The sequence below is a fragment of the Tyto alba genome, unplaced genomic scaffold, assembly GCF_018691265.1.
Source record: "Tyto alba isolate M040663 unplaced genomic scaffold, T.alba_DEE_v4.0 Super-Scaffold_13, whole genome shotgun sequence".
Lineage (NCBI taxonomy): Eukaryota > Metazoa > Chordata > Aves > Strigiformes > Tytonidae > Tyto > Tyto alba.
This window is the reverse complement of record NW_024881275.1, coordinates 8,262,178-8,277,659: the sequence shown is the minus strand read 5'-3', so window position 1 is coordinate 8,277,659 and position 15,482 is coordinate 8,262,178. Positions and strand designations below refer to the sequence as shown.

General features: G+C 39.8%; 1 protein-coding gene across 2 annotated transcripts; it reads right to left on the bottom strand.

Moving 5' to 3' along the window:
- Positions 1-3,688: 3,688 nt before the first annotated feature.
- On the bottom strand, positions 3,689-13,516 carry ANKRD34B (ankyrin repeat domain 34B). 2 transcript variants are annotated; one of them, XM_042787712.1, is made up of 4 exons: positions 13,360-13,516; positions 9,318-9,437; positions 8,896-8,949; positions 3,689-8,234 (listed from the first exon to the last, which is right to left on the bottom strand). In XM_042787712.1, the coding sequence occupies exon 4, from the start codon at positions 8,167-8,169 to the stop codon at positions 6,616-6,618; it is 1,554 nt and encodes a 517-aa protein (XP_042643646.1). In that variant the 5' UTR covers positions 8,170-8,234; positions 8,896-8,949; positions 9,318-9,437; positions 13,360-13,516; the 3' UTR covers positions 3,689-6,615. The 2 variants fall into 2 exon arrangements, with proteins under 2 accessions (XP_042643646.1, XP_042643645.1); XM_042787711.1 differs by lacking the exons at positions 9,318-9,437; positions 13,360-13,516 and having other exon boundaries at positions 8,896-9,017.
- Between the last annotated feature and the right edge of the window lie 1,966 nt (positions 13,517-15,482).

The following is a 15,482-nucleotide window of genomic DNA, read 5'->3' as shown; positions in this document are numbered from 1 at the left end:
CCTCTACTTCTGCAGCCCACCATCAGGAATTCATGTTATTAGTGATTAAGAAGACAAAGCTAGGGAATTACGCAGGAAGTCTTTATATCTGATTTAATAACTTGGTGATGAAATGGCCTTGTCCTTCCTTTAAGGAAAAAAATAAAGAAATTACAGTGTTGGGGAATTAAAAATGTTTGGGCTGGTTTGGCTTTTGTTTGTTTTTTTAAAGGTTAGGGAGAGACTATTAGAGTATTATGAATTGCACCCTGTGTTATATCCAAGAGTTCAGGGGAGCTTTACCATAAGTTCCAATGTTACAAAATTTCTTTTAATTGATTTAAAATTTCTTTCAATTATCAGAGTACTTGTTTTAATAAGGGTAAGTCTACTAATACAAGGAAAGATATTAGGAAATGTTTGGACAATTTTTTAATTAAACATTTTATTCCATAAGCTTTATGTTAATTAGAAAACTTCTACCACAAAGCTACTTCTTGAAATCTTAATTGAAAACCAGTTTTTTGTTACTGCTGTGTTTTGATGCTCACAGACATTTAGTTTGTTAAATTTTTGTTGCAGGAGTGGCTGTTTACCTATGCCGTGTGATTCCCTGATGCATATGCTTATCTTTTGTCTATTAGCTTGTTATATTTACTGTCAGTTTTACCAAGAGTTTTAACTATAATCTTATACTAACCTATATGTGAAAGTAAGTAAGGGCTGCTAGATAACATCCAAACCAGGGTGTTACATTAGTCTTTAGTTCTTTGCCTCTTTCAGGGCTTTGCTGGGTGAGGTCTGGCTTAGGTCTCTGCAGTGAAGTAAGATGTTACTACCTTCTTCTAGCTACAATTACTTCTGATATGTTTTCACTGCAAATTACTGTAATTATTGTATCATTACCCTTTTAGTAGCATGGCTGAAGAAAATACTCACTCCATGCTGCAGTTACTCCAAATTGTGCTGGGTCTGTGTTCCCTTAGAGAGGAGCAGTAACTTCTGGCAGATGGGTGCAATAAGCAGCTGATGATAACATCTTAGACTGTGCCACAGCAGAGCTTATTTATTAAAACCCACAACAAAGAAGCATTATTTTTTATTGTGCTTCCACTAAAATTCAAAGTATTGTACTCTATCATCTTAATTTTGAACATCTAAGTTCTTGGGGCAATTGTGTGGGGTTTTTAAAATATCCTTGTACGTTGGCTTGGTTCCCTTGAATTTTTCAGTAATCCTTCTGCTACTATAGCTGTTGCTGTCACTGCCTAACTGTGATTTCTGTTGTTGCAGGAAAAAAAAAAATGCAAATGCAGATTCATAGTCTCAATGGGCTTCTAAGCAGAATTAAAATTTGTCTCAAAAAGGTGTTCTTGTTACTGTCTTTTTAAAATGTATGTACAGATCAAGTTTATATTTTAAAATGGACTGGCTTTTGAGAGAGAAGGCTGTAACTTGTGCTATCTGTGGCAGCTCATGAATGCGTTCAAACTTGCTAGCTGATGCCTTCAGGAAAGAAATACAGGAATTAATTACATTTCATCAGCATGCATCTGCGTCTGGATTTCAAAAATTTGGAAATAAACTGGACTATATACAATTCTAAAAAAAAAAAAAAATCTTCACTGTTCAATTTAAGATCTTGGCATGTTTTTTAAATGATTGGACAAAAATTCATTTTTTTTCCTGCTTGGGACAAAACCTCTGAAATAACATTAGATTTACAGTGTGGTGCTAGCACAGGAGATGCCATCTTTATAGCTAAATTTAAAACAGTGGTTTTGACTCTTTGTTGATAACTCCGAGTTCTCTGGTGCTTCTGTAAGTGTTGAACTGTTGATCCATTGGCTTCCTGAATCTCACTTCAGATGAGCAGTATGGCAGAGGCAAGCCCTGCTTTGAGCTGGAGGTTGGATGAGACCTCCAGAGGTTCTTTTCAGCTTGGATTTTTTTACAGTTTAATGACACATTTCACCTGCTACATAGTACATACTCCTGTAGAGGATTAGTATGCATTCAGAAGTAATTTGAAGTAATTCTGTAATTCTATGGTTTTGTTATTACAAACTAACTTCTGTCATTTCTGATGTTTAAGAGATTGTGCATTTGTTGAAGAACAGGAATTTGGCTTACATATATTTTTTAAAATAAGGTTAACTTTTGTAAAGTAGTATACGACCAATTGTCTTTTAAAAAGGAGTAGTAGCTGGTATTTTATCAGAACAATTAGTCATAAAAATTGGAAATTTATCTCTTTCACTCTGAAAAAAAACCCAACCCAAAGTTTTCTTAAGATGTATCCTTATCAAACCTGATTGCCTTGAAGGTGTTACCATTCCAGTAATACATTAAGGTGGAAGTGTGTGGCTGGGAAATATTTTAAAACCAGCATTCCTCCCTCTATTTCTGATTTCAAAATTAATTATTTGTGACTAATGTTAGCCTTTCTATAACAAGTCATGCTCTTGTTACATGAACAAAATAGCCAACTAACAGAATAATGGTTTACTAATATAAGAATCCATTTCTTTATAAATACCTGATTTTATTTGGAAAATTAATTAGTTGTACTGCATAACAGATGCAGAAAGATGAAGGTCTTATTAAGGATTGATAAGGAAAAAAGGGACTTGAATGACTGCTTTTAGTTCGATATTTTTCTTGTGTAGCTGCGTCAAATAACGGCAGTATTCTTTTGGAAGTGCTGTATAATTGTAAAAGACAGAAATCAAACCAAAGCAACTCCAAATGCTTTTCTCCTTGAAGCAAAACCAAATAAAAAGTGTAGGGAAGGATATTTTGAAAACTACTTTGAACACCATGTCTTAAACAACCTTGAAAACTGCTTTTTTTATAGCATTCTTGTGTAGTAACTTCCTGTTTTTAAATTTCTTAAAGCAAAATACGAAGTTTTTTAGATGATCACTTTTTTAGGAGGCCACCACTATTTATCGAGAAATCACTTTCATTGTATGGTTTGTCAGTATTTTGCAAAGAAAATTAAAACCAAAAAGTAAAATAATGTTTTTTGCCTTTCTAAATTTACCATGTAGGTTAAAAATCAGTAATCTCATAGGTAGTGTGTTTTACTCTAACTTATGTTGACAAGAATGCTTGCTTATAGAAACATCACTTCCACTTTATATAGTTTAAATGTTTAAGGATTTCATGCTATTACCCTTTCTGTAAGTTACAGTGGATGAGCTTCACCAGTTTTTCACTGTAAAGTGTGAGAACTGGTCCAAATGTTCTGTCTGGATGGGAAGCCACAGCTCTTAGAAGAAACCTTGCAAGGAAGAAGTTTGTTTGTAGTGTTTTCTGTATCAGAATACGTAAAGGACAACTGAAAGGTATTTTGCTTCTTGTAAACTTTAATGGGGGGATGGGAGGTGGAATTTAACATTAGAAATTCAGGTCTTGCTCCCCGTTCTTTCCTTAAAAGACATTATGGATGGCTGGAAAATTATGAGGTTTAAGGCTTCAAAGGTGGCAGGAGTGTATTTCCACTGAAGTGGAACACCACAGTAAGCTACTGACAGATGGAAGAGCCTCTTTCACACAATACTTAGTACAAATCTAGCTATGTTGGATTAAATCTAATTAACTGTTCCAATTTTCCTGTATAGAGACAGCCCGAGAAACACTTACGAGAGAGTACCTTTGGTAGTGACTCAGTGTCTCCTAAGTGGTGAATAAAAGGAAGTGTCTATTTCCATATTCCCTGAATGGGGGGAAAAAATAACTTTTATTTATGCATCATAACAACATCAAGAGAACAAAGCTGAATTGTTTCTCCTTTGAAGGTCACTTGTAACATTGATGCAACAATAAATATTGATGTTTACCTTTCACATTACTTACTTCTGCATCAAAATTAAGCACAAAATACTAGCAACACCACAGAAGAACTTCTCAAGACATTTGCCATTTTCCTCCAATGTCTGACCACTTTGTAAAAACATTACTGTTTCAGTTGAGGGACCAGTAATCCGATACACTTAATTAATTTTAAAATCAATACAGCAGAAATTGGGCTTTGTACCATCAGCAAAGATACCAGTTAGAACATCTGATCTGTCAGTTGATTTTTTGTAAAAAATAATTGTGTTTTTTTAAAGATATATTTTTAGCTTCAAATGTTTAACTTCATTATGAGATGAATGGTCTACAAATTGCCATTTACATTTATAATAAAAACATTTAAAAAGTATATTGCATGTGGTGTTTGTAGGGACCAGTTTGTACCCATTTAACAGTACTGACGTGTGTTCCACATAAATATCTCTGCCATAAAGGGATTTCCATGTAATCCTTGTTTCTACCTGGTATACACAGATGCCGATCCAGCAACATCTCCTGAAGTAAGAGGCACAACCTGAATGGACCATATTTGGCTCTATCACCTTCACCATGTTTCTACCAGTATTTAATAGCTCTGAAGTATATGTAACTTCACTTTTGGAACCTCCTCATCTTGGTGATTTTTTTTTTTTTTTTAACATAGTGAATGCTTTTTGTTTTTATATGTGCAGAGACTAGAGCCTGACAGCCAATCCATAAATGACCAGGAGTCTTTCAGTGGATGAATAGTCCATCTCTAATTTAAAAACCAACATTTTTGTGACTGGTACTGACTCTTGAAGGGTAAGGAACTAAACAAGTGTGACAATCACATCCAAATAAGACAAACACAATAGTGTAGTACAGCTCACTGTGGGGAAGAATTAATTTTTAAGATTGCAATACAGATTTGCATCTTTGCTTATTCTAGCCACTTCTGAGAGCTTGACCAGAGAATCAACAGTAAGATCATCTGCCTTCTGTCAGTCATCACTAGAGATTGGAGAGATTTTGTCACAAAATTGATTTCAAGATTTAAATTTGTAATTTCATATCAGCATTTGACATGCACCTCTGCTGTGCAGAGATGTAAACCATACTCATTTACTTTCCAGATGTCAGATGTTCCCTTCTTCAAAATATGCATGATACAGACTTTAGGATATTTTTATATTTTTACATAAAAAGGTATTTACAGAGACTGTATCTTTATCATCTGTTTGAAATTGTCTTATACTAGGGCAAAGCTAAATAGCATTACAGTAATTTGTTAGGCAGTGTCAGGCTGAGTGAATCTTGACTGAAGCTGCAAGAATGCAGATAGTAGCCACTGTGTATTTTCAGAAAAAAAAAAGTATTTCAGTATACAGAAGTACATGTAATACAGACACAATTTCAATACAATTTCTGAAAATTATGACAGAACACATTCAATATTTCTCAGTCTTCAGAAGATGAATGCTAAAATGCTAAATGCAATACCTGAAATCAAGCATCTATGGAATATACACAAGACAAGGTATATGTTTGGAATCACAGAACACTAAATGGAAAAGAATACATTTTTAGAGATACTTAAAAATATGCAATAACTTGGATGCAAATGAGTGTATCTCATCTGTAAGAAACTCAGTCCTCTGCTTCAAATTGGGCAAAGTGAGGACTTAATCTACCAGATGAGTATCATAGCTGTTGGATTTCTTTTTTTTTTTTAGCTCTGAGCAGGACAGAGCTCTTGCTTGCTCTTAAGCATGTTTGTGAAGTGTCCTTGCTGATCAAGACATCTGGATGTGTCCCACCATTTGTATTATTCTTGAAAAGAAGCCCAGGCCTGTGACAGGGGAGAAGGAGATCCTGCATGATACAGTGATTTTTTTTTCCTGGGGGGGGGTGGGGTGGGAAGAGGGGAAGTCTAGAACTACAGAGAGTAATGCCTCCCCCCACCCTTATGCTTTTTAAATAAGCAGATTCCAGCAATCCAATAGTTTGAGAAGTGTGACTTGACTGACATGCCTAATGGACAGTGCAAGAGGGGTTTGGTCATTTTGCATGAGATTATTCAGGACTTCTTGCTGTGCTGGCTTCTCAACTCTGCAACTCTGCTCCTGGTCGCTGTGTGCTGAACTTGAGCTCTCCAGTGCTCTGTGTATCACACCGACCTCCAGTGGGCAGCAAGGTGTCTAAAACAGGCTCCCAGTCTTTACCTGTAATTCCCTGGGCATCGCTATGTATGTGATAGAGTTCTGCAACACAAATTTTATTGACTCTATATATTGTCTGTTTACATGCAGTAAAGCTACTGAAGCCAGAAGGCACTGCTTAGGTACACTTGCCACTGCCCACCCTTTTTGCACACTGGTTGTGTCTGGGATTTCTGGGTATTGCACAACGCAGTCAGTGTCAGTCTGGTGTCCAGCATTGCAGTCAAATGTTTCAGGTTCCCAAATTTTGCATGTATCACCTTTCTGGGTGCAGAAAGAGTAGGTGTTTGGGGAGGGTATTTCCAATCTAAAATGAGAACTGCAGTGCCTAAGACCCACTGTGGGTTCAGCCTGTCACAGACATGTCAGTGCTGAAGTCAAAAACATTCTGAAAACAATATAACAAATATTCCTCAGTTTGCAGAAAGCATCATCATTAGTTAAGTGTATCTTTCCATGTAGTCTCTAAACTATTTAACTCATTCCAAGGCAGAGCACTTTACATCACAGACCTTTTGTGGTATATATTATTACAATCGGGTAGCACAGTGAATATGTACACATCATAAATATTTTGTATCCCTTTAATCCCCTGTTAAAAGTTCACTAATTGCTTAATCTGCTCAGTCTGTAATGACTGCCTCCTTTGTAGCATTTTTGTATTTTCAGTCTCCCTAGGGAAGGCAGGTGCTGCTGGTACTAAGTATTTCTGTCCACAAGAAATCATGCCAGAAACCCTCTTTATGAAAGTAGTATCTGGAATTGGGGGGTGAGGATTCACATTTAGTGGTGGAAGAAAACCTGGTCTTGTCTGAGCAATATGATCCAACAATAAGGCTCCTGAACCCTGTCTTTCTAAAAAAGCTTGATTTCTCTTGGTCAGAGTAATAGGAGGCATGTTCTCCAGTACTTCTCTAGAACTTGATAACAAAGAGTGAGATGGAGAGAAAATCTTTTTCTTTCCTATGACTGGCTTGCTGTCTTCAGCAGCAGCAGGATTTAGACTAGTAGTTAACTGAGAATCAGAGCTGTAGTGATTTGCTCCTAAATTTCTTTTCTGGATAATACTGCAGAGGTTTGAAATAAAGCTGTTTTGTCCTGAAACGGCATCCTTACCTGTAGGAATCCCACTGGGATTATGTTTCTCTCCAACACAAGGAGTCTGAGATTTTATATCATCATATGATGATTTCCCTGATGCAGTTTGAGCGAAGGTTTTAAATAAAGGAGCAGTGTCTTTTATGTCAATACTTTGGTGCCTGGTGATGAATCTTTTCGAATAGTCAAGGCCATTGGTTTTAAAACAGAACTCTTCTTCTGGAGTAATATCCTGAAGTTCTTGTAAAGAGGTAATTTTATTCTGGTGAAATAGGGATGGGGAGCTCTTTATCCAAGGCTCAGACCGTAGCTGCTGCACTTGTCCCAGCCTGGACCCTACTTTTGTTGAGCTGGATTTTCTTGACAGTGAAACTGTTTGAGATGAGTTGTCCACGCATCGTGGATGATCCAGCTCTTTAAAGCTGAATAGTGCTTTTTTAGATTCATTCAAACTTGAAAGTGGGAGTGGAGACGTAGTCAGTTCTATTTCCGATGGGGAAGTGCAAGCAGTTGGGGAATGGCATTCCTCAAGGTCTGTAGGAGGCACGTTTAAGTACTGCTTAGTTTTCTGCCTTCCCGATGGGGACTTGTCCATTGTGATGATGATCACTTCCTTTCCTCGCGCCCTGCAGGCATTGAGAAGAATTTCCAGGGTCTCTTTGTCCTCAGCATTTATTGCATACACAAGTGCAGAGCAATTGGAGTGATCTTGTAGGCTTGGGTCAGCTCCACTTTTCAATAGCAGAGATACCACTTCAGGGCCTGCTTTTTCCAAACAAGCATGCATCAAGGCTGTCTTTCCAGATTTGTCCTGTATGTTTGGATCAGCCTTGTTGTCCAGTAGGTATTTAACCATCCTTGCCTTGCTGACACTCTGGGAGTCTGCATGTTTTGTCCTACAAGCAATCATTAAAGGAGTTTCACCTCTGTCATTGCTCTCATTGATGTAGGCACCACCCTCTAGGAGCAGTCTGGTGAGGCGAAGGCGGCTTTGATAGACAGCTCTTATCAGGAAATTCCCCTCCACTGGCAGCTCCACCATTTCTGTCATTGCACTGGTCTCACACCTTCCTACTGGCTGGAAAGAACACCTGCTTTTCGGAGAATACAAAGATGCTCCCCAGAAAAAAAGAAAATAGAAAACAACAACAACAACAAAAAGATTTAATTGTACGAATTGCTCCTGTAAATATGTAAACACCCACATACTTTGTGAAAAAGAGTATGAAAATAAGGGGGAGAAGGTATTCCCACCTCCTAGACTTCAATAAATACAGTCAAAACTTAAAGTAATATTTGGATATAACATTTATAGATGCTTAAAGCATGCCTGTCATTTTTTCTTCTGAGTGTTCTCCCTTTCTTATACTCTATCAAATAAACTGCAAAAAAAGTTTCATTCTCCACAGTCTGATGGCTTTGTATTGACTACACAAAAGTGGCTGTGCTACAGTTGTACCACTCCTGATTTTCATCAGTGCAAGAAACAAGAACTGAATGATTCCTGCAGCATTTTTTTGACTGATGTGAGACAGAATATGTGAATGTAACACTTCCTCATGACAACGCTAAAGAAAGTTTGTGGGTCTTAAGCAAATGTAATAAAATATTTTTTATCAGAGAAGAAACTGTTAAACAGCTGGAAAATAAACATGATTGTATTTTATAAAAGTAATTACATTTGTGGAAGTACACTACCTTTCTTATGATCCGTTGAAAACATACTAGTCTGAGTGAAACAGTGTGAATGAAGTGATGCACAACTTGTCCCACTCACCGTGGGCATCAGTGGGCTGAGAAGAGTCCTGTACCTGAGCAGACAGTATCAGATCTACAACAAAATAAACATTTGATAGCATCAAAGAAAATTTGGAGGTTTCATAACATAAAAATTAGTATCTTAATGTGGTATAAATAACAAAAGGTCTTGTATGAATGTATGCCTGCATACATACAACTAATACAATTGAATTACTTTTATTTATGTCTTTTATGTGCTTGCTTACCCATGTGTAGGGAAAATCTTTAGAGAAAAAAAAAATCAATATTTAACAGTTGGCAGAGCAATATAATTTGAAGACAAGATTAGACATGAATATGAAAATTACATTTGTTTATCTACAGTATATTTCCAGTGAAATAAAAATGTTTAATTAGTTCAACAGCAAAGGAAATTAACAGAGACTTATTTTTATTTACCATTGAAAGTACTGGTAATGTTCTGGTGAATAACTGAGGAGCAGTAATTTCATCCTGGTTTTCTTTAATATTGGAGTTTTGAGTCCCAAAATCAAAGGGTGATATCAATGTAGTTTGTTCCTAAAGTCCAACAAACAAACAAAAAAGTCAGTTGAAATACACATGACATTTTTATCACAGATATCCACCCCCCCTGTTTATTTCATTCCATAGCATCATGCTCTGCAGCTACAGCTGCTTTTGCTAAGCAGTGACGTTCAATGGCTTATCAATCACAAGGAGAACAGTTAGCTCAGGGGCCTCATACTTGCAACATGTTAATTAAGTATTTAACTATTAATATAGTTGTTGTTTGGTGACATGGTGTAATAATGGTCACATGTAGGATTTGTTTGGGTAAGAGAACTTACAATACTTGCTATGTCAGGAAAAAAAAAAAAAAAAAAACAAGACGAGTCAAACACGTGAGATGAACCCGTTCGCCTTTGGTAGCATTTATTTCTGGGCACATGGCCCTGACAAAGACTGTTCATTGCACATGTATGACTGCAGTCCTGTTCTGAGAAATTAAAGAGGATAAAAGGGAGCCAGAACTTCTCTGTCCATCCTCATGAGAGTAAACATTCCACTTCTGGTCACTGCTGAGAACAGGAGCACCACTGTGGTACTATCATCTTTCGACTGGTTGGTTTTTTTCCCCTCCGTCTTGATAAAACATTTTTAAAAATTGTGTTAAAATTACTTTAATTACATTATACTGAAAGTACATGACTCAGCAGTGTCTATCTATCTCAGCTTTCACTGATGTGCAAATCATTATTACAAAATGCACATTTTTGACAAGTAATATATTCAAGATTATTATCAAGCCTTTTATAAAAGTAACCAGTTAATTTGTGCATTTAGGTTTCCAGAAACAAACTAAAGAGGAATAACTTTTAGTTAGCACAGATGCTGGAGTCCTGATTGTGTTCTCCCTTGGTTTTGACCTACCTGAAGTCATCGGTGATTTTACATTTCTTTCGTATTTATCTAAAGCTCTTCTGATACTTAACTGCTTGCTTTACTGAAGTGGTGTCATATAGCACTTCTTACACAAGACTTTTCATCTGTAGAAATACTTTTTATGGCCAAAAGAACATTAAGTTTTAAATAGGCACAGAGAGAGAATAATGCTACTTGAAGTCATGCGGCAGGTCAATGCTAAAAATCAGATTGTTTTTCCTGACGTTCGGTCTATTGCCTCCAATTGCTTAAACTCACTGTCTCCATAGACTTTACCAGGACTGCTAATGCGAGTGAGAGCAGAGGAAGGCTAGTCTAAGCCAACAGTTAAAGTTTGAAAGTTTGGAGTAGATTGTGTTGCCAGGATGTCATATGAACCTTGTCTGAAGAAAGCCCAAGATGTTTTTGTGCAGGCAAGTGAGCTGTTCCAGTGTGTCTGGGATCTCACCAGGCCCTGTAGGTACTACTAATTAATTTAATTTCAGACACCCAACTAATTATATACACAGGCTGGGACTGTCAGGTCAGCAAAGCAGGCTGGCCAGTCCCTGAAAGAAGGAGCACAGGCTGCTAAAATCCATCCATGTTATTTATAGGTTGACCTACGCTTTGCATTGCAGAGGAAGAGAGGGCAGCGTGGGGAAATAAATATAAAATGGGGAATAAAAATCCACAAATAGTTCAGTTTCAGATACTATGTATCATTAAAAGGAAGTGTTACAAATTTACAACTGGAACAATATAATGCAGAATACATTCCTGAATGCTGGATGAAGATAACCATGATTCCATCTGGAGAATCTATTAACTACAGGAGAACACACTTGGGCCTGCATCATCCTAAAATTGCCATTGTGGGAACAAAGTGCAGCTGGACATTTGTAAGACCCACACTGACAGTGGCTCGGTGGAAATACATGTGCCACATCTGGACTGGGTACAACCCGCTCCAAAAAAACCACAGCTAGTTATTTTGAAGTGAATGACCACAGTTCAAGCAGATTCCCTAAAAGAGTAATTTATGTGAAAATTCATCACCAACTGATGCTGAACAGATTGGTATTCTGAAACATTCCTAAACCTAATCAACTGCGATGTCAGAAACACTACATGTGTTACTGAGATGTCAGGACTGACACAGCTGCTTTTCAACTGTAGAAGTAAACTCGTGCCAAGGTAACAGTTTAAAGAATGAGGAACTATGCAACCTAGTGTATGACATTCAATCATGAATTGGTCTTTCAGATCATCCACAAATTTCTGGTGTTCTTCTACAATAATATTCCTGGAACACTCTTTCTGTCTAGGAAGAGCTTAATTATATTTTCAAAAAGTAGTATTATCCTGGAAAGTGCTCTGAGATGAAGTAGCACAAAGCACCTCATAGTTTGAAAGTCAATTTTTGAAGTTGATGATTTGTTTCCAAGAAGTAGGTAGCCGCCACTGGGGATTTGTGCTGGGTCTTATCCTGAGGTCAGGCTGGCAAATGTTAGAGTAATAACCCAGAGTCCTATTCTGATACAGGTCCTGCTGCCATCATAGTGGGAAAAAACACTAAAACTTAAAAGTTTTAGCACTTCTTCCTCCAACCCTTGCTTCTTGATTTGTAAACAGCATTTAATTACCAGGAAAAACTCTCACAGTATTTTGTTACATCTAACAGCATAAATAATCACAAAATTTAGGAGGGAAGAAGCTCACTGATGTTCTAATGTATAAACAAATGTAAACATAACTAACATTTTCACGAAGTAAAGGAGTGCTATGAATAAATGTTCTTGCAAGGTATTCCTTGTTTTTTCAGTGTGAAAGCCAAGTTTTTTGCCCTCTGCGCCTCAGCACTCCGAGTCACACAAACAAGCTTTCACAGTAGTGTTTCAAGAGTCTAGAATCATTCCAGTAAAATTAAGTCATCGATTCTCATCTCTCAGAAGAGATGTGCTTACACACTTAGGAGCATAAGCTTTTAAATATTTTTGTGATTCTTTATATCCACATTAACCCTGTAAATTCTGTCAGTGTGACTAGAACTCTGATTTCCTACACTGTTGTAAACACACTGAAATTTATCACATATGAGAGTACTTTTGATTAGAAGATTACTATTCTAACACAGCCAAAACTACACCACCACTGCTACACCACACCCCCCCACACACCCACACACCCCCCCCCCCCCCCCGCCAAAGTTGACAGAATCAAGCCCAGTTTTGGAAACCTAGCCTGTAAAGCTCAACTTTTCATAATGAAGCACCTGTCTCTTCAGCCTTGCTGTTTTGCAAGGTTAATTGCAGAATGTTTCTCAGCCGTCTTCTCACTTAGAATCTCCTGTGTTCGTACTTCTAAAGAAAGTTTGGGGAGGTCCACCCTGCTCATTAAATTCCCTTTTCTTGTGACAGCATTTATTAGCTTTCCAAGTAGTCTCTCTCATTTGGAGGTGTTTCCTATTCCTGCCTAATTACCACCAGAGAGTAATTGGAGCAAGGCGGAGAGCACTAGGAGAGAAAAGTTTTCACTGGGGCTCTACATTGTCAATGTTGTTCCTCACACCTGTTTCACAGCATCCTGACTTGTAACCTAATGGTTCTAAAGTTTTTCCTGAGGGAGATCTGAAAAAAAAAAAAAAAAAACAAAACAAAACCAAAAAGCAAAAAACAAAACAAAACAAAAAAAAAGACAGGCAACTTTTCTACAAAGAATTTACAAAGAACACACATGAAAAATATAAACGCAGGCTAGAAGAGTAAGTATGTTAAAGGCTTTTCCCTTCAAAATTCACCAAGAAGGGAGGGACTGGTGTCTGAACTGAGAGGAGCCTGAGGGAACCGCTTTGCGGTGGGTACATCCCACGTACAGACCTTCCGTCACCGACCTGAACCCTTCCTCAGCATTCTGGCCACCCTAACCTGCTATTAAAAAAAAAAAAAAAAGTTTAAAAAATCCGTGCCGTCTCCTTCGTGTGGAGAAAGGCAGAGGCCAGGCGACCCCGCACCGGGCAGAGGTGTCGGGGGGAGGGCGAGGAGGGGAGCGTTTTTACCTGTCGCCGTCGGCAGCGCCTGCTCCTCCCGCTTGACGGCCCGCCGGGCGGGCAGGGACGCGCCCGCAGCTCCCCGGGCCAGCCCGCACGGCTCCCCGCGCCGACACCGCAGGCAGCGCGCCCGAGCCCGGCCGGTGCCGCCCGCTTACCGGCAACGGCCCCGGCCGCTCCGCCCGGGAGGCACCGCAGCGCGCGCCCTGAGGGAGGCGGCGGGGAGAAGCGGGCTCCGCGGCAGCCGCCGTCCCGCCCCGAGCGGCGCTGAGGGGAGGCGCGGGGCGGCCGCCGCCCTCAGCTCACCTGCGGGGCGGGGAGGGGCCTCCCCGCCCGGGGCGGAGCGGGCAGCGCCCCCCAGCGCCCGCGGCCGGCGGGAGCGGGGCCGGGCGGCGGCCGCTCCCCCTCACAGCGCCCTCACAGCCCCCCCCCCCCCCCCCCCCGCTCACACACCGGCCTTAAACCCCTCACAGCCATCCCCCCGCCCCACACGCACCCCCTTCAACCTCGCACCCCCTCAAGCCCGCTCCCACACACCCCTCACACTATCCCCACGGCCCCCTCGCGCATACTCCTATACCCCTTCTCGCACCCCCCGAAATCCATGCTTACACCCGCACCTCCTCACACCTATACACCCCCGTATTTACACACCCTTATGCCCACCCACCACCCTCACACCTCTGCACTGCCGCACGTACCCTTACACATCCTCACACCCACACCCCATCATCTCCGTTCCCCCCCGACCTCCCCTACCCCTACACATCCCCACGCACACACACTCCTCCCTCTCGCATCCCCCTCCCACAGCACCTCCAGTCATTTCCTTCCTGGCGAAGAGCGTGGCCATCACCCCTCATGACAGAGATAACACTAAGATGTGTTCGGCTGTACTTACTGGTTTTCTTTTCGTGTAGTGAACAGTACGAACAACCTAAGACCGTTCTTCACCACCTCACCGATTCCTACAGCCCAGGGGCATGAATTTAATCTCATTAATAGGAATTAGAGAAAGGTGAGCCCAAAGAGATTCTTCCTTCAATTGTACTCAAGTTTTAGTCTGTAATAGTCCCCAGATGCTTCGGACATCAAAACAGACAAAAGGAAAAAAAAGGGGTTGGGTCCTATCTGCTTGTAGGAGGACTAAGACGTCCCAGTTCTCTCACAATGCTTCTTCATTACTAAACAATACTAAATCAATTCAGCTGGTTAATTTTTTTTTGTTACGAGGGTTTTTTTCTTCAGCAGAAGTACTCATGGACCCTGTTGTAGATGAAGGCCCCCATGTCACTGTGGGATTACCTGATCTCATCGATTGTCCTCTGCTGCTTGTTCTCTGACAGAAGCAATATGGTCAAATTTCCTGCCAGGAAAGACATTTTCTTCTTTCTTGCTATTTGACATTGCCCACCACCAGACAAATCTGACAGCAAGTCGCAGTTATTGGGATTTTCTTGCGTGGCAGGCACATGAAAAGTTTATCTGCAAAAACCGCTTTAATACAACATCAGTTTATACAGACTTTTTTCCTGAGAAGTAGGTTGCATTATGTTTTCCAGAGTGGCTTGGAATCAGCTTCAGGACCTAACAAGCTTCAACAAGAAAAATTTATTACAACAAAGACAAAGTGTTGGTTCTTTACCATGAAATTGGAAAAAAATTGCAAAATAAAAAATTCCTGTCAAATACTAAAATCAATCTCTTCTCACAGCTAGCTGTCACATAGTATTTCTCCAGGATTATCTCCTTGGGACCCATTTTCCTAAACTCATTGTCTCATAAGACTTCTGTTCCTACTCAGGCCTTTCAGTTTGCTGCTAAAATTCTATGAAATTTTGAAGCATGGTGAAAGAACCTTCTTTATTTTCATGTAAGTTTAAGACACCTTCACAGAATCACGGAACAGTTGAGGTTGGAAGTGACCTCTGGAGATCATCTGTTTTAACCCTCCCTGATCAACCAGGGTCACCTAGAGCAACTTGCCCAGGACCATGTCCACTTTTTTAATGTCTCCAAGGATGGAGTCTCCACCGCCTCTGTGGGCAATCTGCGCCAGTGCTTGGTCACCCTCCCAGTGAAAAACTGTTTCCTCACGCACGGAGGGAATCTCTTATTTCAGTTTGTGTCCA

What these genes read in the sequence shown, in the direction of transcription:
- ANKRD34B (XM_042787711.1), bottom strand. Translation starts at nt 8,977, where the DNA reads ATGCTATCAAATGTTTATTTTGTTGTAGATCTGATACTGTCTGCTCAG. An exon ending in TCAGCCCACTGATGCCCACG is followed by an intron (nt 8,235 to 8,895) that starts GTGAGTGGGACA and finishes TTTTCTGGGGAG; the next exon opens with CATCTTTGTATTCTCCGAAA.